The sequence below is a fragment of the Apis mellifera genome, linkage group LG14 (genome assembly GCF_003254395.2).
Source record: "Apis mellifera strain DH4 linkage group LG14, Amel_HAv3.1, whole genome shotgun sequence".
Lineage (NCBI taxonomy): Eukaryota > Metazoa > Arthropoda > Insecta > Hymenoptera > Apidae > Apis > Apis mellifera.
Genome location: NC_037651.1, coordinates 5,411,980 through 5,433,369, shown reverse-complemented (window position 1 = coordinate 5,433,369; position 21,390 = coordinate 5,411,980). Strand labels below are relative to the sequence as shown.

The 21,390-nt window shown below is 31.9% G+C and overlaps 4 protein-coding genes and 1 long non-coding RNA gene across 6 annotated transcripts; 2 read left to right on the top strand and 3 right to left on the bottom strand.

The window, feature by feature from the left end:
- Window positions 1–703: 703 nt before the first annotated feature.
- On the bottom strand, window positions 704–6,977 carry LOC100578854. 2 transcript variants are annotated; one of them, XM_026445140.1, is made up of 6 exons: window positions 5,256–6,977; window positions 3,833–4,380; window positions 3,383–3,518; window positions 3,157–3,302; window positions 2,841–2,984; window positions 704–2,748 (listed from the first exon to the last, which is right to left on the bottom strand). In XM_026445140.1, the coding sequence occupies exons 1-6, from the start codon at window positions 5,434–5,436 to the stop codon at window positions 2,284–2,286; spliced, it is 1,620 nt and encodes a 539-aa protein (XP_026300925.1). In that variant the 5' UTR covers window positions 5,437–6,977; the 3' UTR covers window positions 704–2,283. The 2 variants fall into 2 exon arrangements, with proteins under 2 accessions (XP_026300925.1, XP_026300924.1); XM_026445139.1 differs by having other exon boundaries at window positions 3,124–3,302; window positions 5,256–5,436.
- A 4,240-nt stretch (window positions 6,978–11,217) lies between these two features.
- Window positions 11,218–12,160, bottom strand: LOC113219234. The gene is made up of 2 exons (XM_026445141.1): window positions 12,071–12,160; window positions 11,218–11,787 (listed from the first exon to the last, which is right to left on the bottom strand). The coding sequence occupies exons 1-2, from the start codon at window positions 12,108–12,110 to the stop codon at window positions 11,228–11,230; spliced, it is 600 nt and encodes a 199-aa protein (XP_026300926.1). The 5' UTR covers window positions 12,111–12,160; the 3' UTR covers window positions 11,218–11,227.
- A 298-nt stretch (window positions 12,161–12,458) lies between these two features.
- On the top strand, window positions 12,459–15,046 carry LOC727642 (dnaJ homolog subfamily B member 13-like). The gene is made up of 6 exons (XM_001123348.5): window positions 12,459–12,577; window positions 12,800–13,021; window positions 13,304–13,448; window positions 13,754–13,931; window positions 14,245–14,416; window positions 14,676–15,046. The coding sequence occupies exons 1-6, from the start codon at window positions 12,477–12,479 to the stop codon at window positions 14,968–14,970; spliced, it is 1,113 nt and encodes a 370-aa protein (XP_001123348.1). The 5' UTR covers window positions 12,459–12,476; the 3' UTR covers window positions 14,971–15,046.
- LOC102654842 lies at window positions 14,373–16,365 on the bottom strand. Its single transcript, XR_410417.3, has 4 exons — window positions 16,186–16,365; window positions 15,931–16,091; window positions 14,699–14,923; window positions 14,373–14,511 (listed from the first exon to the last, which is right to left on the bottom strand). It is a non-coding gene; the product is annotated as an uncharacterized LOC102654842 (long non-coding RNA).
- LOC409702 (folliculin-interacting protein 2) lies at window positions 15,434–21,187 on the top strand. Its single transcript, XM_026445138.1, has 12 exons — window positions 15,434–15,893; window positions 16,880–17,081; window positions 17,200–17,289; window positions 17,383–17,462; window positions 17,558–17,628; window positions 17,733–17,852; window positions 17,953–18,184; window positions 18,343–18,675; window positions 18,739–18,823; window positions 18,918–20,212; window positions 20,286–20,742; window positions 20,892–21,187. Exons 1-12 carry the CDS (start codon window positions 15,793–15,795, stop codon window positions 21,102–21,104), a joined length of 3,279 nt encoding a protein of 1,092 aa, XP_026300923.1. The 5' UTR covers window positions 15,434–15,792; the 3' UTR covers window positions 21,105–21,187.
- The last annotated feature ends 203 nt before the right edge of the window (window positions 21,188–21,390 follow it).

Sequence of the window (21,390 nt, the reverse complement as noted above, 5' to 3'; positions counted from 1 at the left end):
CTTGCCTCTTTGTTCGAGGCAATCGAGCGAACGGAAACAAGGGAAGGTTCTTCATACGCGATAAATTACATGGGACGTAAGCGCGACGGTGAACGCGAAATAAAAGCTTCTCTTTTAATTTGGTCCCATTATAGGTACAGGATAGCTGGCACGAATTATATCAAGTCGATGTACCGATAGATAGATCAATCAACGCGAGTTACATAGGTGCCTGCACGGGATTCAGAACTCGATTATAAAAGAAATACAAATAGAAATTATGTTATTTTCAAAAATGAGACAAAAAATAATCTTTGTAACTCAGATTGATAAAAGACGAGAGTTTCTTTGCTTGTAGATATTCTTATCCAAATATTATCGTATTTTCCTATTAATTCAGATATTGTAGATTTTATTTTATGAATTTAACGAGTAAAATAAATCTTGCATCTTGCATCTTGGATATAATATCGCACTTCTCAGAAATGTTAATGCGAATATTTTCTTCTATTTTATTTAATTTCAAAAGGTCCCAAAGTTACCATAGTAAATGGAATATTAAATATACGTTAAAATGGATGTATAAAAAATTCCAATAAATCTTATGTGCCTCATTTTTTTCGAATTTGCGTTACTATAACTATATAATCTTATCTATACTTATCTATAGTCTTAACTTATAAAATTGATCCAATTTTTTCACTTATTTTAGAACGATAACATACTAAGTGGCGATATTTTCTTTTCTTCTTCCTCCTTTTCTTTTTTTTTTCTTTTTGTTCAATATTTAATTCTTTCGCAATCGATGCGAGAAATAAAAGAGTTCTGAATGCAAAACTACCGTACACACCCTTAAGAGAAACATATTTTTCACGAACAGAAGTATTCGTCGGCTTCTCGACTTCCTACGTTCGCAATGATCACTTTTATTTATACGTTTCTCCGCGCGGCAATACGTGTCGCCTAATTATTCTACTAAATAATTCATATACTTCTTCATCGCGCGTTTTCGTTCCTTCATTATACATATAAGTACAATATATTCTTTAAATATATATATATATATATTTAATGTATTCATATAATTCATCGTCGATATACACTAATCTTAAGTGTATCGTCGGCGATATCTAACAACTTGATGGAAGATGCCGATTAAGTACTTTTATCGACACATTTTGATTATATTTCTTTATTATTAAGTGTAAGCAACCTACAAATTATATTAATATTTCATAATATCTTTTATAATAAAAAGATATCTTAAACAATATTCTGACAACTGAAATTTTTGAAGGAAAAAAGTTTATATTAAATTGTTTTTTTTTATCAAATCATATAAAATATTTTATCTACAAAATATTTTCAATATTAATATATCAATGAAAGTTGCTCAGCTTAATATAGTTGACGTACGAGACCCGCAAATATCGTGCTGCTTTTGATTTTTTTTTTGTTTTTTGATTCGATTAAGAACTTTGAAAAACCTTTAACACGTTCTCCGCCAGTTCATTTTTGAATAAATATATTTTTTTCAGGCCATATGTGATTAATCTCCTTCTTGTCTCTGTTTTTTTTTTATGTTAATAAAACATTCAACTAGGAAATACGTGTAATGAAAATTAATTTAAGAATTTTCTTTTTATATTTTATTTATCTATCGATGACAAAAATATCACTTGGCCTGAAAATAAGTTTCAATGTACATCGAAAATAGTAAATGGGGTAGAGAATGTGTTAATAGTTTCACAGTTCTCTTAAAGGCACAATCTCGACAAACATGTAAGTAAAACATGTGGTTTGTCGGGATGTTTTCGTACGTCATTTATAGTCTTCGACGAATTCAAAAATATTTGTTCTAAAAAAATATTTGTACAAATAAAAGAAATTATAATTATTTAAGAAATTGATTTAAATAAGTTCGCTGAAATTTATTAATTACAAACAACAAATGATTCTTCCTCCATATACAAAATATTATCAGATCGTTTGAACGTCGAAGAAAATAATTTATAATTCTACAAACAATTGGACGTAATTCACGTCCACTTGATGAATCGTTAATTTCTCTCGGGGGCTAATTATTTAATAAGATACAAATAATATTCGTCAAAAAATTTTCACGTTAAGTACAACTTCATTTATAATTTAATCATACAAATTTTTTATCCTTCCTTTGGATACAACAGTTCAGAATAATGATTATGAGAAAATTTCAGTGTTCACACTTTTGAAAATAACCGACTGAGAATTCTCTGTAAGATTTTCAAAACTCTTAGCCCACGAAAGAATTTAAAAATTCGTTTAAATTTCGCTACCTATAGCGCCTACGTGAGGACTATGCCATCGAGGAATATTTGGCTGGTCACAATACATGCCCATTGACGTAGAAGCGACGAGGTCGTTACTCGAGTCTTCGAAGCTCGCTTCCTCGCTATCGTCGCCATCGAATGACCTGACGGTCGTCGTTGCGGTCGTGGTGACCACGGATGTATCGTGCGTCGCAGTTGTAACTGCAACCCCATTTATCTCTGACATACGATCCGTACTTACATTAGTACTTTCCGTGTCGGCGACTTCCACGCTTGCGCCACTCTCGCCCACCATATTCACGAAAAACTCAGATCTGGAGAACCTGCCGATCTCTGTAGAACCGAATGCTTGGTGAAAACCAGGCAACGGTTGCTTACTGACAGTTTTCTTCTTCGGCTCGAATCTTTCGACAGATCGCCGGGATTCACGTTCCTTCTCGCATGATATGCTAGATTCCTGATCATAAATTCAACAATATTTAATAATCAATTGGTTGCATTCTATTTATAAAGTTTTTAGAAGGATGAATCGTAATATAAATGTTGTACCGTTGTTGCAGCTAAGTTATCCATAGACATTCTATTATTCATAGCGTTCGGCTCCCATCTGGGCCCATCATCTTCGCGACGAATCCTCATTGTGGACGCAGAATCCATAACAGAATTTACTGAAGTTTCTAGCATTCTTGGCATCTGAAAATGAATTTACATAGTCATTATCTATTGTATTATTCATAATATGATAAGTTCTCTATTGGACGGATTCTTTGTTATTTTCTTCGTTATTCGTGGATATATTTCCACGAATTGTGTAAAATAGGAAAAGGAAAACCTGATGTTCAGGAGACGTATACGATGCTCGTACATTCTCAATATCGAGTTTGCTTGGATTGTACATCATTCGCACTGTTTCTTCAGGGAATTCACAGTGTCTAACGGGTACACGATCCCGTAATAACACAGTGTGACGCGGACCTCGAACTCCAATATTTCGAGGCATAGACGAAGCATCTATGAAAGAACGATAAAAATTTATTTTTCATCGATCTCATAGATTTTTCATCGAATTCTTATCTTTTCTTATCACTTACGCGGTAACACGTTATGGCAAAATTGACCCCATGGCCCATGCCCATGTGGACCAGGATTCTGAATGTTCGGGTGAAGAATGTTGCTCATTTGGGGAGGATGAGACGTTCTAGGATGTTGATGAGCACTCCCGCCATTCTATGATCAACAATTTATAGAAATCTTTTAAGAAAATAAATTATTATCTATAGAATAATCTGATAAAACAATTCTGACCATGAAAAGAAATCTTTATCCATGTATACAATTAAAATTTTCAATTACAGCAATTTCATTATTTTAACATTAACTCTGTTCAATCTTTTTTCAATCCTTCATTTGCAAAATTTTATTCTTTATTTTCATTCAACTCTTTTTTTTACAAAAAAGCATTTTATTTACTAACCAACTTGAAAAATTATTCCAGGATTCCATAGAGACACCCTGTATAATTTCCAAGAAAAAACACTCACCTGATAAGGATGCCATTTCTGACCATCAGTGAATTCATTGTACTCCATATTCTCCTGACGACGCAACTCCCTTTCCCTATTAACATCGCTGAAATCGACCGGATATCCGTTATTCGAAAACGTAGCATCGCATTCAGCAGACACGGTATTGGCCACGCTGGCCACAGCCTGATTTCTCATCACGTCTTTGCATTTATCGAGGCCACGTTGATGCATCGCGCCCATTACTTGCAGTCTTTCGATAGGATCGGCCACGTTCCCGTACCAATCGGTCATTCGGGGTGAATGGATCGGTTTTGGACGAGGCGTCGATTGAAACCACGGTTCCGCGACTCGAACCGGCTCCATGGACGAATTCATCGGTATGTTGGCCGAGGAAACGCAGCCGAAACGATGCTGGTGATCCAGGAAGCCGCCGGAAGTGACTGGACCAGCGATCACGCTCGCACGTGCGATCGCGCTCTGCAAGATCGATCGTCTGGATAATTCGCGGCTCTGCTCGCGCATCGCTTTTCGCAGTCTCGCTTCTTTCGGATTGTACACGTAATCTGCGAAACAGGTAAAACGTTTAAAAAATTATTAGAAATTTAATTTTTATAAATTTTTATAGATTATACAATGAAATTATAATATATATATATTCATTATGCCACGTAAAATATTATAATAGTAGATTGGCATTAATAAAGTAATATCTACAGGAGAGATTAGGATGATTTTTAATCTATAAATGTATCACAAAAGTTTACAGATTAAAAGGGAAAATTTAAAATTAAAAATGAATAGAAATAAATAGAGTAAGTAATGGATTATCTTTTTGAGTCACTCTGTATAGTCTTTTTGCTTCGCGAAAAAGTAGATAAGGAATGCAAATACTGAGAATGAACATCTTATTATATATACATATATATATAAGATTAGGTCTTCTCAAGCATTAGATATTTAATTTTTAGTTATTTACATATTACTCCTGGGCAATTTTAAATAATTCCATAGAGTTTGCACATTTTCTTTTACAATATTAAAACTTGTTGCGGTAAGAATAAGAAATTAATTTTACCATTTTCAAGTAATCTTGCAACAAGAGAAAATAATATTTAAAAATATTTCTATATTACTAATCGTGACTTTCACGCATGTGCGTTAGATCCCACTATTTAAGATTAGCCTATTTAAGATTCAATGCACAATATAATTAAATTTGACGTCATTTTTAACCGATTTTCATAGTTTTATCACAAATTTTAGTGACATTTATAGCTGACAATTCTTTCTTCTTTTTAATTTAAAAATAAAAGTAAATTAATCAATCATTTATAAACGCTACATTAATTAATAATTTTAAATAAATATAAAACTATAATTAACATTTGAAATGAATAACAAGTGCTTGTTTCGCAAATTCTTTTAAACATTTAAATACCTATAGGATACGCAGGCGTTACAGTCCCGTTGTATCGCGCGCTCGTTTCGATTGCATTGGAGATCGGTGGCGGTTCATAACCACCGTAATCGGTGTTCATGTTATCATAGCAAAAGTAATGTTGTTGTTGATAAAAGTGGCTCCCTGCCGCGTAAGCCTCGACGTAGTTGCAACAGTCCATCTTTGCGACCAAGGGCGGTCCTTATCGCGCCGCAAAGAATGACTTCTTTACTTCCCGAAGCTTATCAGCCACGTTTGCGCGTTAAATCCTATCAAGCGAGCCTTGAACACATAACCAGAGGCAAATTTACTTTATCTACGAATCGTTTCAAATCTTTCGAGATCGACTGTCTTTCTCTCTTTCTCTCTTTCTCTCTCTTTTTTTTATTATTTGGAAGAATCGCAAAAATTGGCCCCTTTTTACTTTTTCTTCTTTTTGCTTCTTTCTCAAATTTTCCTCTTCTCCTTTTTTCTCCTCTCTATTGTTTTATCATATATGCCGGCAATTTACGTGGGAAGACCACGTAAGAGAAGGGTACATCGGGAGGCGTTCGATCGGCCTCCTGCATTCCGTCGGGAAGACCCAGTGTTTTTAGTCCCGTCGCGCGTGGCGTCATTATTGTCCCCGCCGACGTTGTCCTCGTCCTCCTCGTCGTCATCGTTTACCCCGCGTAGCCGTTGATCCAATTCGCAAAGGCTGGCAGAGGCTTACTAACTATAGACCCGGCGATCTTGGCTCGAGGGCCATGCGACCTGTCGATTCCAAAGCGGATACAATTGAACGTATTGGACAACCCGCGTCATAGTAACTGCATCGGGCGCAAGATCGATGCTCGAAGCTTTTTCTCTTCTTTCAACACCTCCCGCACTCCCGTTTTTTTTTTTCTTTTTTTTTTTTCTTCTAATTTGTTCGAGCGTCACGCATCTCGAATTCACGTTTTTCTGACCACAATCGATATCAGTAGTTTATTTCAGTTTATTGGGAAATTATTTTCATCTGTTTGGCAAAGAAGAATCGCGTGTTTTCAATCGTGTCTACAAATTTGATTTTTTATTTCTTTATTCACGAGTGTTTTAATTTTGCCTCTGTGTTGTTTGTAGGTAAGTTTTTACAGAAGCTTTTCTTCTTCTTTTTTTTAAACAGTTTTGTATAATCGATGATATGATTGAAAATTCATTCAAACAAATAGATGTATCCTATTTGTTTTATCAGCATCACTCGAATCATGATGATTTATTAAAAATACACACTCAACACACCTAATCTCCAATGCAAAAACTCCAATGTTTAACGCACTGATCGTTTTTTTATTCTTCGATCATTCTCCTTTTTTTCCCACGATGTTTATTCAATTGCTTGGGCAAAATCTACGTGAATCACTTCAACCAGTTAAAATATCATTTATCACCTTTGTATCGAGCTTATATTCGACTTTTTACGCTTTTCATTGCCACTCTCTCGATCATAAATTTAATTTCTACCCTCCTCTCGGAGTTATTTCTCTTGGCTATTTATTCTTCGTCCAACGCAGTATCCAACGACCTATTTACGCGAGCGTCTCCCGCTATCTGACTGATACTTCTCTGTAGAAGAGGCGCGCGTGCCGCAAGCGGGAACGATAGGCCGCGCACGGGAGACCCGTGTTCCTGCCTCGCGGTGCACTTGGATCGCACTGATTTTGCGAGCGGCAGCACCGTGCACGTCGACGAATTTACGTGTGCGTTTCGTCATCGACGAATCCGACAGAGCTGGAGGGAGAGAGAGGGAGGGAGGGAGGGAGGGAGGGAGGGGCTGGTCTAGCAAGAGGGTGGCTTTTTCCCCACCCTGGGGAAGCGAGGAGCGTTCAAGCCACGAGGTGAACGAAAAGAGTTCCGGCCTTCGATGTGTCTCCCCCGATGTGCGCAAAATATCCCAAGAAGAAACCCTTTTTCGCCCGCCTATCGATTTGCAAAAGCTTCCTCCACCCCGTTGATCCTCTGTCAAAGGATCCGTCTCACTTGAAATTGAACGTGTTTTTGTTCAAGAGAGAAGAGTTGATCGAGGTGTCGTGTTATTCTTGCTACCATCCCTCCACTCGGCAACTCTCATCGATTACCCCAGAGTTCGAACTCGCCTTTTAAATGGATCGTTTACTCCGGCTGCTGTGTATTGGTCCATATCGCTTCTTCTTTTTTCATTTTAACTTGAATCCGTGATTTCTTATATTATGCGTTATTTCGTCATTTCATTGTTTATTTGTTATATATATATATTTGGAATATAAATTTATCCTTACTTTGAGATTTATTCGTTTTTCCTCTGAAAATATTCTTTCTATTCTGAAAATATAAATAAATGTATTTATCTTAACTTAATATAGCGAGATGTAGATGGTATCTAAAATTCGAGAAATTATTATATAATCAGAAAAACAAATATTTCGACGGAGTTCTAAATTATTTTTTATAGTAAAAAAGCATACTTAACTATTAAAAAGTTCGTGCATAAGTGTAAGTCCCTCGTTATTTTTTTTTTTTGCTGTACTTTGAAATTTATCTACCACGTTACAAGGACTGCAGTAATTTTTTTCGCCTTGTTATACGGGGGTTGCAGCAATCTTTTTATCGCGTTATATCAACATCTACTGCACTCGTTTTGAAAAAGTACCAAACAATTTTGCACCAATCAAAGATTGAGTAAAAATCATCTTACGAGCTTTAACTCAAAAATCTCTTCAAAATTTTAATTCATTATCTATTCGATTAATTTTATTGCTATTTTAAAGACAGTTCTATATAATAACGCATTTTTTATAAAATTATATAAGGATAAAATTAACATAATTTTATCAGGTGTATTTTATCTTCAGCAATTACGAAAACAACGTGTCATTTTGATAAATTTCACGTTAATTATGCGTAATTCTAGTATTAATCTAGATCCCTGGATCATCGATTCTAAAATCCCAAATCTAATCTGAAAGATAAGATCCGATCAATCGTGAGCTTTTCAAGGAAAATCCGCGTGACGTTCGCAGCAACGGGAGGCTCTCGTTTTCTCGAGTAACCAAGCATCGCGTCGATGCGATAGCGGATCGATGACCGGCGATCGTTACACACAGCGAGAGGAGAGAGGAACAGAGGGAGAGAGCAAGTGGAGAAAGGAGAGAGCGAGGAATACTCCTCCCTCGCGTGTCTTTGGCTCGATATGCCTGCTGGATGCACGAGCCTCGACATTTTGACGGCTTCCCTTGGTGCGACCGTGCGTCACCCCTCTTTTTCCTCGTCACGCGTGCGATGCAGTCGCGCAGATGCACGCGAGTCCGCTCGCCCGCGTCCTCGGACGCTCGCGCACAGCATATCGACACTTTCCGGTGATCTTAATTGACCACTCGGCTTGCTCGCTATGCGCTGGCCCATCGTTGATTGCACCACTACCGTTTAGCACTGTATTTAGCCCGAATCTTTGCACCCTTTCAATCCGATACTGGTTACACGGTTGCTCGTTGCCCTTCATCTGGGAAGACGATTCACGTCATTCTTTTCTTCTTCTTATACAATAATTTATAATTGAACAATGTATTGAACGTATCAAATTGAGATGTTGAATTAGAATCTCTGTAAAAAATAGAAATTTTTTAAAGTTAATTTTTAAACAAGCTATTTTGAAAATATTTTTTTCAAATATGTTATTGGAAAAAGATTCATGATATGATTTTTTGAGAAGTTTCTTTAATCAAATGTATTTTTCCTACCTTGTTATACTAGTTAATAGGCATTTTTCTTTGATTATTCTTGATCTTTATGATTTTCATTTTTATAATATTCAATGAAATATGCTAGTCACAATCCTTGTTACTTATTACACTTTTTTTACTTCATTTCTTTTCATATCAGGAGTTTTAATTTTCAAATTTTGAAACATTTTGCGAAAGAATGTTAATATTAAATTTTTTTTCATTTATTTGCCACTATTTAATTTTCGTTTATTCGTGAGAAAAACTCTCGTTCAACTATTTATTAAACTAATGTTAATTTAATGTAATTTCACTGGAAATATGATAATAGAAAAGAGAATGTGATTACGTTAAGAGTGAAACAGATATTGGCTCAAACGATCGATCCGTCTAATATGCAATTACTATTTGCGTTCGATGTATCGGTTCATCTATGGCATTCATGGATTATTCGCTATTAATTAAAACAGTTACAATAGTTGAATATGCACACTCTCGTATCCCCTACGAAACCGTTCTAATGTCACTCAATTCGTGCAACTAAACTGATGCATCGAATCGCAGAAACGGCATAATCAATAGCCAATAATCAAAACGGCAATCAAAATAATTTAATCAAATAATCGTGAAATGATCAAAATATCATATTATTATAATCATAAAATAGAATTAAAATAACTGAGCATGAAAAAGAAATGAATCCCTTTTTTCTAAATACAAAAAATTATATCTCAAAAGTATAGAGGAAATAATACCTCCTAAAATTAGAATTTTTTGCAATTTCAAAATACATGTGTGAGTCAATATAATTATTGCATTACAATGCAATATTTTTTCCAATCAATTTACATTATTGAATTCTGTTTTTATAATATTATAGTTACAAACAAAAATTCTAAAAATTTGCTCAATATTTTTTTCAATCACTATTCTTTCTTTAAAAAATTGAAATTCATAAGGTATCCATAAGTCTATGAAATTATTTTTCAACTTTGATTCTCATAATTTTTTGTAAAGAGAATCTATTTTATGCATTGTGTCAGACAATCGTATTACGTTTATGACTTATTGCACGATGAATATACATATGTGTCTCTTGCACTCTCTTTCGTCCTGAATTCTGTGATTAGCTAACAGAGGAGAAAACGAACGATCGCGGAGGAGCTAAAATGCGATTATAGCTCGTCGATTTGTGGGTGGGATAGCAGAGCGATACGAGTTTTGCGGGTCGAGGTACAGGGCACAGGGTGGCAAGCGGAGAAATATTCTCGGGTGAGTGACGGGGAACGGGCAGGAGGGAACAGTAGAAACCGGAGGTATTGATTGCGACGCGACTCTAGGAACCTGCCCGATACACGACCGCGCTCTACCTACCTACCTACTACCTACACCCACCGACAAGCGCGATTATTCCTCACATATCCCGTGTTACTGAGCATTCACGCGATTAAATGTCCTCCTAGCTAGTATGCAGATCCTCGCTGCAAAATCCGTGAGAACTTCTTAAATGTTTAGTGTCGGTCATTGACACATTCGACTGACTGGTAATATTCTTTTCTCCTGATTGACCAAACGCAATTTTCTTTTTTTTTTTTTGCAAAATATTAAGAAAATCAAATGTGAATTGATCAAAGAATCGCTGAAAATAAAAAATAAATTGAAAATGGAATTATTTTTATAGAAATTGATATTTAAAAAAAAAAATTTAAAATCAATATTGATTAAAATTTAATTTACAATTTCTCTTTATAGAATTTGTACATGGATGATTGATAAATGTGTAAATTCGTTTCAAATTTGGTCTATCATTTTTCACGATCGTTTTTATCCTTTTTTGTGTTTGTAAGGATCACAAGAAACTATCGTGTACCTACCAAACGCGAGGCACGAACATTCAGTCGTATCGGTAAACTTCGACGAGCCGCTACAAACGCGAAAACGAGGTCATATTGGTTTGAAGAGAGACTATAGGCATAAAGCGTACCGGGATACTTCCTCTTATGCTCCGCGTCCACTTCCCGGGCCAGGGCAAAGTATTTTTCCTTTACGTCTTTTGCCATGTTCTTCCAAAGAATGCCTAATCTGTACAATAAAATAAAAAATATAATTTACAATATTCTATATATATATAATTATTTTTTAAATTATTGAAAGTATATAAAATTTTAATTCTACCCAAAAAAGATATTTAATACGAAGAATAAGTTGTACATAAAATAAAAATATGAAATATAAATATTTTACAACTATTTAATATTATGTATGTGTTATATTTAATATTATGTACGTATTATAAAGAAAAAAAACTAGCCTAACACTAATATCCTTGTTAGATTCCCGAGGATTTTCCGCAGCGAGCTTTTTCCGCCATTCATTGGCGAATAACATGAAAGCGTTCGCTGGTCGTGGGATTTTTCGTTTAACTCCATTCGAATCGGCAATTCTCCCATCGATGCATAGAAATGCCGGGAATCCTTCTGGACGTATCTGCGATCGACCGAGTTGCTGCAGCACGAAGATTTTCTCTTCATCGCTTTTTTCACGATTACTACAAATCTGTCTCGCTTCCAACCGTATCTTCTTCTTTAATACATTCTCTTTATCGTTTTCCAAATCTTCGTCGTTCGTCGCCAAGGAAACCTTAAACATTTCTTCTTCAGATTTTTCCTTTTTACAATTTCCTCGCGATTTTTCAGGCGCGCTACAGGAGAACGTATTGTTGTCGATTGCATGTTGACTAGGAGATGGACTATCACAATTAGAAAATCCTTCGCAATCGCTTAAATTTTTTTCCTTAACTTCCGTTTTAACCGCGGCTACAAATTATTTTATTTATATTTCTTAGTAAAAAAATATATTTTCATAATCAAAGTTAATATATATATATTTAGATAATATTTAGACATTGAAATTGAATTAAATAAATTAAAAAAAATAAAATTTCAAACAGTCTTAATGATGGTGTTTTGAAACAAAAAATCGTAATAAGAAATAAATTGTATAAGTATTAGTATCAATTGCATTTTTATTACGTTGTTAATAATTCTGGCAACAATAATGAATAAAATTCACAAAGAAATTTCTTATTTTGATTCTCACCTTTCTGCACGAGGTTCAAAATTAATTCAGAAGCATCCATGAGAATCTTTTCTTTAGATGGAATATCAATAAATAGCTATTTAATGATCGTTCTGTGTTCAACAATAAATGTCGGACATGAGACGTTTAATAATTACAAAAGCTAACACACGAGCGTAGATTGTATTTCGTTGTCGAGAGGGGCGCGTTGGTTGTTGATAACACTTGAAAAATCGTTAAGAAACGATGCGATTTTCTTTCTTTTATTTTTTGATCGACATTCTTCCATGACATCAGCCGTGTATATGTAACAACAGAAGATAGTCGCTTGTGTAAGTGTTTCTTCCACCATCTTGTTCAAATTCTTTTTTCTACTTAGTAAAAACAATTTTTAAAAATTTAGCAAAAGAATAAAAATAGAATAATCATGTCATGCGACGAAACTTGTACATGTGATAAGCGTGGTATAGATTACTATGGTGTATTATCGTTGACAAAAGATTGCGACGATTTGGAAATCAAATCAGCGTGAGTAAGATGATATAATTTATAATATTAATATTTATTTTCTGTCTTCTTCGTCAATTCGACAATGATTCTATGTTGCAAAATATCATCAACATTAATAATGAATAATAATAATTAATTGATCAGATTATATTGCAAATTATTATTTCAATATAAGAATAAACATATTTATTTTCAATTATATAATTTTTAATTTTTATTAAATAATTTATATATTTCCAGATTTCGACGTTTAGCGATACGATACAATCCAAAAAGAGCAAAGGATGAAAGTTTAAGTACTATTTTTGCCTTGGTAACTGAAGCATACGATGTGCTTTCAGATCCTCTTAAAAGAACTGTATATGATCAATTCGGTGAGGAAGGTCTTAAAAATGGCATACCTGGAGTCGAAGAATTCATCTGTCCATATGTTTATCATGGAGAACCGATGAGAACTTATAGGTATTCAAATCATATTATTATTATACTAATATATATTATACATATAATATTATACTAAAATAAGTGAAATTTCATAGAATATAATCTTTTTTCGTAATTTTATTTGTATTCTATCTTTTTTTTTCCTCCAATTTCATACATTTCAATATTATTACATCAATTATATCAATTATATATCCTTAATTTTATCTAAACGTATGATTAACTTAACAATCATTTGAAAACTTTGAATATTTACGATCCGATCTATCTACACCTTTCTCATTAGAAGTATCTCTACAGGGAATTCTTCGGTACCGAAAGTCCTTATGCTGATCTAATCTACGCAGTAACGCAGTCTCCATCTCTGCTCGAATTTCTCGAGGGGCGGGGTATAAAACGTAAAGAAGAGCCTCTGATAAAAACCTTGTACTTAACCCTTCTGGAGGTATCGTATCGATATTCTATTTATTTATAGTTTTCTGTTCCCAGTTTTAATCAGTAGATAACGTGTGACTCGTCATATCAAATAAAAATATTTTTTTATTTATATATTTTTATAAATCATAAATTTTAAGATGTGTGAATACATCTTAAATTTATTATTCATTACGTTATGTTAATCCCTTATCATTATTTATACAATTGATCATTGATTATATTTTATCAAATACTCTAATATAGATCTTAATCCTTTATTTGTATTTGTAATCAATTTTAAGAGATCTACTTCTTTTATCTCGATATGAATAGGTTTTTCTTGGTGGAATTAAGAAAATGAAGATACAGAGATTGGTTTTGGTAGGGGATGATAAATCTATGACAGTGGTAAAAGAAAAAATTTTAACAATACCTATTAAACCAGGCATACCGACAGGGACGAGGATAACATTTCCAGAGGAAGGTGACCAAGGACCCACGAAAATACCTGGTAAATTATTAATGATAATTAAAAAAAATATTTTTGTCTTCTTTTATTTAATAGAATATATTCAAATTTAAATCATTTCTGTTTGATAAAATAAAAGTATTCTTATTACGTATTTTTATAATACGTAAATAGAAATAGAATCAAATTCATTTTTTCTTTCTTCACAAAAATTTATTACAACAAATTTTTGCTTATATTGGGTGGAATTTCATAAAGAATGCATTTAAAATGCATCGTTTTATGACGGACAGAAATGGGTTAATCGTAGTGGTTCGCATAATATCTTTACTCAGTCCTAAGCACGTCAGCGTAGCGGATGTAATCTTCATCACGGAGGACCGGCCTCACGAGACCTTCCGAAGAGAGGGCTCTGACTTGCACATGACGGTCGATATCTTTCTGCGAGAGGCACTGACCGGAACAGTGGTCACCGTCGACACCCTCGACGACAGAACCCTTCGAATACCACTAACGTCTGTCATCACGTACGTGCCACCATCTCCATTTCCAATCCATTTCACTTTCCTTCCTTGTTTGTTTATAATTATGAATAATTATTTTACGTTTAACATAATAAATCCTAAAAATAAATATAATTGTTGAGAGATTCTTCTTAAATAAAAAAAATTGACAATATTTTATATTATTTTATATTGTTTTATATTAATTCTATTATTTTATAATAATAATATAATAATAATTTATAAAAAAAAATATGTAACATTCTTTTTTACTATAAAATAGACCAGATTATAAGAAACGCATACTTGGAGAAGGATTGCCATTACCAGAAAATCCAAAAGGAAAAGGAGATCTAATTATAACCTTTAACATTGAATATCCGGTATATATGCCAGTATCAAATAAAAATTATGTTAAACGAGCATTTGATACATCAGAAGATATTAGGGATACAGAATATGTCCATCGTCTTATATTGGCTAATAAAATGCGTAGAAATATTGATTTTGATGTTCCTGTACGCCGAGATCCTAAAGATTATGAAGCAAAAGAATTAGACTTTATTTGTAACATTTAATTTTTCCATATTTTCAACTATTTTAATGCATCGATTTATTAACTCTTTAAATATTTAATTTTAGATGTATACATTATTTTTTTGCAAATAAAATTACTATATATTTCAATTCGTTAAACGATTTTATCAATTTAATAAACGTTATTTAATATATATGTATGCAATGAATAATACTTTTTGAAGTTCTTGATTTTCTTTCTAAAATGACATTTTTTTCTATAGTTAGTTTTTTCTATACTTTACATTTCTTATTGTTTATCGAGATTTTTTATAATATAATTTTTTTATGTATAAAATAAAATAAATAGGAAACTTACTAACTATTTGAAACTATGTTATCGTCTTGAAAATATTTTATCGTCTAATAACTTTTAAAACGAAAAAAAAATTCAAATATGGTTGCAACGAAATCGTTAATATTGATGAGTACTGCACTCTTGCGGTACATACTACAACTTCTATTATAATCAAATTATCATGCGCAGTCAATAATCGGTTTCGATTGTACGAATTTGTTTTTTTTCCTATTCTTATCATGCTTTTGATATTTTTATCAGCATTTCATTGAACCGGTTCCCTGGCCTGGGAGAAGTGAAATAAATAGTGACGGCAAAGAACGAAAAGAGCCGGAAAACATTCCATTCGATGTCGACTGAACGGGACATAGTAATCTCGGGCAATCATATGACTCCTCCGCACGTGACTTTATTTACAGTTGACTGATACTCGTGAACATGTATGGTGCAGTTCCTTGTGACATGATAGACCGAAAACGAAACAAAGTTAGCAAGCAATGCGGTAGCTATAAACGATCGTTCGTTTATGATGCCTTTGCTTGATAAGCTGTTCCTTTCGAGGAAGAGTTTCAAAAACAACGTTCAAACTATTGTAGCATCAAACGTTGGAACAGAAGAAGATGATAGGTGAGAATAGTTGCCTATTTTTTTTTTTTGAGTATACCTCGTTATTTATTCCCATTCATTTTTATTCGTACGTATCTCTTTATATCGTCATTGTTCTATATTTATCGATCTTATTCATGCTCTCGATATCTATTGCTGACATAGCGCATCGATCATCGAAGCCTTCCATATTATTCCAATAATTATTCTACATTTCTCCTATCAGAAAAAATCAATTTTTATTGAAAAAAAATATATATATATATATATATATAACTTGCCATTTTTTTTGAAGTCCATATTTTCAATCTACCTTAACCTATTTTGTGTTACGTTCGTTTCTATTTATCCATTGGCGGGAGACATAATCTCATCGTTACTAACATGCTCGTGACTTGGCTTATGCATCGATCTGCAAAATTGACCTCTATATATTAATTCTTTACGAATATTTATTCTAAACATTTTTAATCTATTTAAATATTTATATTGCACATTTATTATTTATATTTTTTTTTATTATATTTTAACAAAAAAAAATTATATCTTTATTAAGATCTTGATATATAATATAAATAAATATTGAATAAAAATACTTAATTAGAGATTTTTATTATAAATTATTATAAATTATAATAAATTATTTATTATAAATCATATTAAATTTTGCATGCTAGGAATATTATTTTTAATAATCGTGAAATTGCTATATATTTAAAATTTGCTATACATAGATTATAAAGTTACATAAGGAAAACTAACTATATTATTTCAATATAATATTAGAAGATTACAAATTAAAGATTAGAAGATTACAAGATTAAAATATTGTTTCATACAATTTTTCATGTAATCTCATATGAAACAATTTTATTTTATTTATTTACATGATTTTTCTAATATACCATAATTTATTAGCATGATAATATTTTTTGAAGATCATAACAAATTCTTTATTTTTGATATTATTATCAGTTTGCATTGTATATAATTTTCAATATTTGTAGAATTTCAGCGTTATGCATTGGAACAAGTCGAGTTCGAATCTTATTGTTTCGAGAATGCGAATGGCGCGGAAGAAAACTTCTTTTTGATTCTCTTTCTTTGGAGAAAAAATGGTGTAAAAATAAAACAGCTATGTTTAAGCTTAAAAACAATATTGGTTCGAATGATGATTCAATTAATTTCGGAAACAATCGCATCTTTGAGGTAAAGAAAAATTATTAAAAAAAATAATTTTTAATTAATATTATATAAAAAAAATTGAATAATTTAATGAATATATTTTTCAAGATATTATTTTATATAAATAATTATAAATTTTTAGCGAGAAAAAATAAGCGAAGATGATGTGAGCTTATTAAGCGAAATGGTGTTTGGTACCGTGGCGATGACATACAGAGGATCTTCATTTAAGGTAAAATATAAAAACAAAATCCTATTGAAAGTAAATGATATTAATATTTTATAAAAATATAAAATAATTTTTCATATATTTTTTATTTTCAAGATCCATTCAATGAATTCACCATCTTGCATCATGTGCACAAAAGTTTTTCCAATTACAGAACACAATATATGCAAACAGAGGTAAGCTTATTCGTTCTTAATAAGACAGTTATCGATTTCACATTACAATTGATATATGGATACAATATTTGATTTATTATTCAATCATGTTTCAGCGAGAAAGTTTCGGACGAAGGATTAGGCCGTTCCGTGAATTTTGATTCTAATTCCAGTATGCAAACTATGTGTATGTAACATTTGCAAAATAATATTATAATATCATTAATTTAAATTAAATCAATTGGAATTAGATATATATTTATTGAAAATTTATTATTGAAAATTTTTCAGTATCTCGACCTAGTTCTGGAAATTTATCGGGATCAGAATTAAACGCTGATATTAGAAAAAATTCTACTTGTTCTAGTACTGGTAGTGGATGGAATATAGATATACCCCCACCATCAGGGAGTAAGTTAAATATACATATTTATGTATCGATTCAAGTTAAATTATGTAAAAACGATTTATTGACATTTATTTTTTGAGATGTAATACGATATTAATTCAGGTTCACAATCGTTGGAGAGTAATGGATCCTCCGGTATTGGTAGTCTTTCGAGTTTACGTCGAAGGTGGTTACGATCAGCATCTACTTCTTTAACACGATCAGATTCCGATGATACTTTCGGAATCCAATATTGGACCGAGAATGGAAGTGATAATAAAAATAGTCATGTTAAACGTCATAAAACGAGACTTGGATTAACGATGTTAGTGCAACTAGCTGAAGGTCATGAAAGGTTGAAATTTAAATTAAGATTATTAATGAATATTTTAATTATTAATTTAATTTATTTTAATTTTAATTCTTAACTTATCTCGTAACTCTCTTATTTTATGTAAAATTTTATTATATCAAAAATAATAATTTAAAAAAGTATGTTGTTTTGCATTACAGAAAAATAGAAACTTGTCTATTAGAGCATATGGCTTTATTAGAAGGAATGCTGGATCGTTTACGATATTTCTCTATTGAATCAGCTAATATCAATGTTCAAAATAAGGGAATGCAGCTTCCTGAACGACTCTATAGATCTTCTTCACGAATCATTGTTTCGTTATTGCGTTTACTTACAAATATAAATGCAGATTTATATTCACGTACACCTTTATTATGGCATGATATATTACTTAATTCAGTGAAAATAGAACATAAAATGAGTATATTGCATCATAGTTTGGAACAAATGTGTCAATTGTTAGATAATACTGATACAAAATCAACTAATTTGTAAGTATTTAAATGAAAAATACTATGCTTTTAAATTGAAATTTTAACATTTGTATATTTTAGTTTTTTAAGTACTGTTGTAACTGCTGTTTTAACATATCATCTTGGTTGGATATATACTACACTGCCAATTCATGATCGACAATTGGTAAATAATTCAAATCTTTTTTATAATTCTTTGCTTTAATTCAATATGCCATGCCATACTTAGGAATAAAATATATTTATTATATTTTTTTTAGATGGAGAAATTAGGTACCTGGTATCCTTGTAATCCATTATGGGCTCAATTAGGTGACTTATATGGTGCATTAAGTAATCCTATCAAGATTGCACATACAGTTGTTGCGGGTGATCCTCAAAAAGTTAATTTGATTAATTCTGTTTTATTTTTTTTATCATATTTCATTCGTAGTGGAGTAGTGCAGAAACGACAAGAATATTGTTGCGTTACTGAACAAGATATTCAAGAAGCTGCAAATCTTCTAGAACAAGCGAAAATAAAACGACCGCATTTATTCACAACAAAAATAACGTGTAATGATCGAGAATCATTGACATCACAACATGTATTACACACATCTACTAGAAAAAAAATTCCTGTACAAGAGGTTTCATCTGATACAGAAAGTGACAATGCTATCATGCAAAACTCTTATCCTCAATACAATGTCGAAAGATTAAGAGTAGAAGGATCTCTTAGCTCTCTTAAACGTAGTATTACAATGGAATCAAATCTAGATTCATTTGTCTTGAAATCATCAGAATCTGAAAGAAATACAAAATTTACTTTGAAAGAATTTCCTCAAGATAATGATAGCAATGTAAAGAGTATTGTTGACAAAAAAACTTGTGCATCAAGCAAAGTTAAAATAATAGTTAACGAAATTGAATCACAAGATATCGACATGACAAAGACTGATATACAAAACTATTCTGAAGTTTCTCTGCGAAATTTTGAAAAAAAAATGGATAATGATGATTTAGAAGAAACATATATAAATTCTAAAATAGATACTTTTCAAGAATTTGATGATACGCGTACATTAAAATTATATTCTACCAGACCAGAATTTGAAACTGGTCAAAGTACAGTTAACGAGATGAAAGATTCCTATGTCTTTTTTACACTTGGTGATGAAGAAAAGTCTGTGAAAACATTGTCACGACCGCGACTTGGATATAATTGTCAATGTTCATATATGTTCACAAGGGTACCAAGTACATCTGCACAATTGCCGGAAGGTGTATTGAGAAAAATTATTCAAAGAAACTTTCCTGAATCATCTAAAAGTATTCAGTCACCAGGAGTATCTCCAAGATCTTTAAGGTTTTGCCAAAGATGTAATGGGGAAGGCTATATACCATCACAGAATTATGATAATTATAAACAAGTTCTTGAAACTCCTACAAATGCAACAGAAGTATTACGTACTTGTGGTAATACTGTAGGCGATGGAAATGTTGGATTATCTAGATCAAATAGTCTAGAAACTTTGATGGAAGCTAGCAGTGTCGTTGAATTACCTATGCCGCGGTTAGTGTCGCGGACTATAATAAATATTGACAACAGATAAGATTAATTGTAGATGTAAAATTTCTAATTACAGAACAAAAAAAATAAAGAAGACTGATTTACCCCAGGATACTGGTTTTACAAGGACACTTCTACAAAATAGTATAAAATCTGAAGAATCACAGGGATTAAATAATTCTGAATCATCCTATACATGGGGTTTAGTCTTACAAGGTTTATTAAAAAAGAAAAAAAGAAGAAAAAAGAAAGTTGTTCAGCAAGAAGAAAATAAAAATGAATCTGAAATAAACAAAGAATGGTGGTACTGCATACGTGAAGAATGTCTTGCCAGTGTACGTTTTCCGATTATTGATCAATCAATTGCCGAATCACTTTGTATTTTAGCCGATTTAGATACTTGGCATGTTGGAATTATATCTAATAATATGCCCTTACATACTGCACCATTACCAATCGGAATGTCAAGACTTGTAGCCAATATGTTGGAAAGTTTTGCTTATTTATGGCGAAAATATCGTTCAGCTTCGCAAGTAAGAAATCATTATTATTAATTTTAAATTTAAGTGTTAGATAGAAATATCAAAAAATGTTTTAAACATATAAAAATATTTAAAATAATTATTTTATTTAAAATAAGATAGCATAACATATATATTTATAATTTTTATTTCAATTATAGTGTATAGGTATATTGGAAGCAAAACTAAGAGAAATGTGGCTAAAAAGTGAAGCATTAGCAGAAATGTTATTGACAACAGAAATATGTGATGCTAGTATTGCAAATCTGACATATGCTCTCGATCTTGATGCAGCAGATGTACCACTTTTACTCGCAGTTGCAACTTCACATACACCAGAAATAGCCCAGAGATTTGGTCTCACACTTACTTGATTGTATCTCATTTTTATCATGATTTTTATTTTAGGACATGAAGTCCTTTATTGTCCAATATAAAGTAAGCTATAAATAAGCTATATATATTTTATTATTTGTTTACAAAATATAATTATAGATTATTTTATTGGGCGATATATCCCAATAAATTTTAAATTTTTTTAAATGGAAAAATATATAAATGTTTAAAACATTTTTTTGATAAATTATATTAAGATTTAAATCAAATGTTATATATGTCTTAAAATGTTTTAATTTATTGTGCAATATGTTAGAACATCTA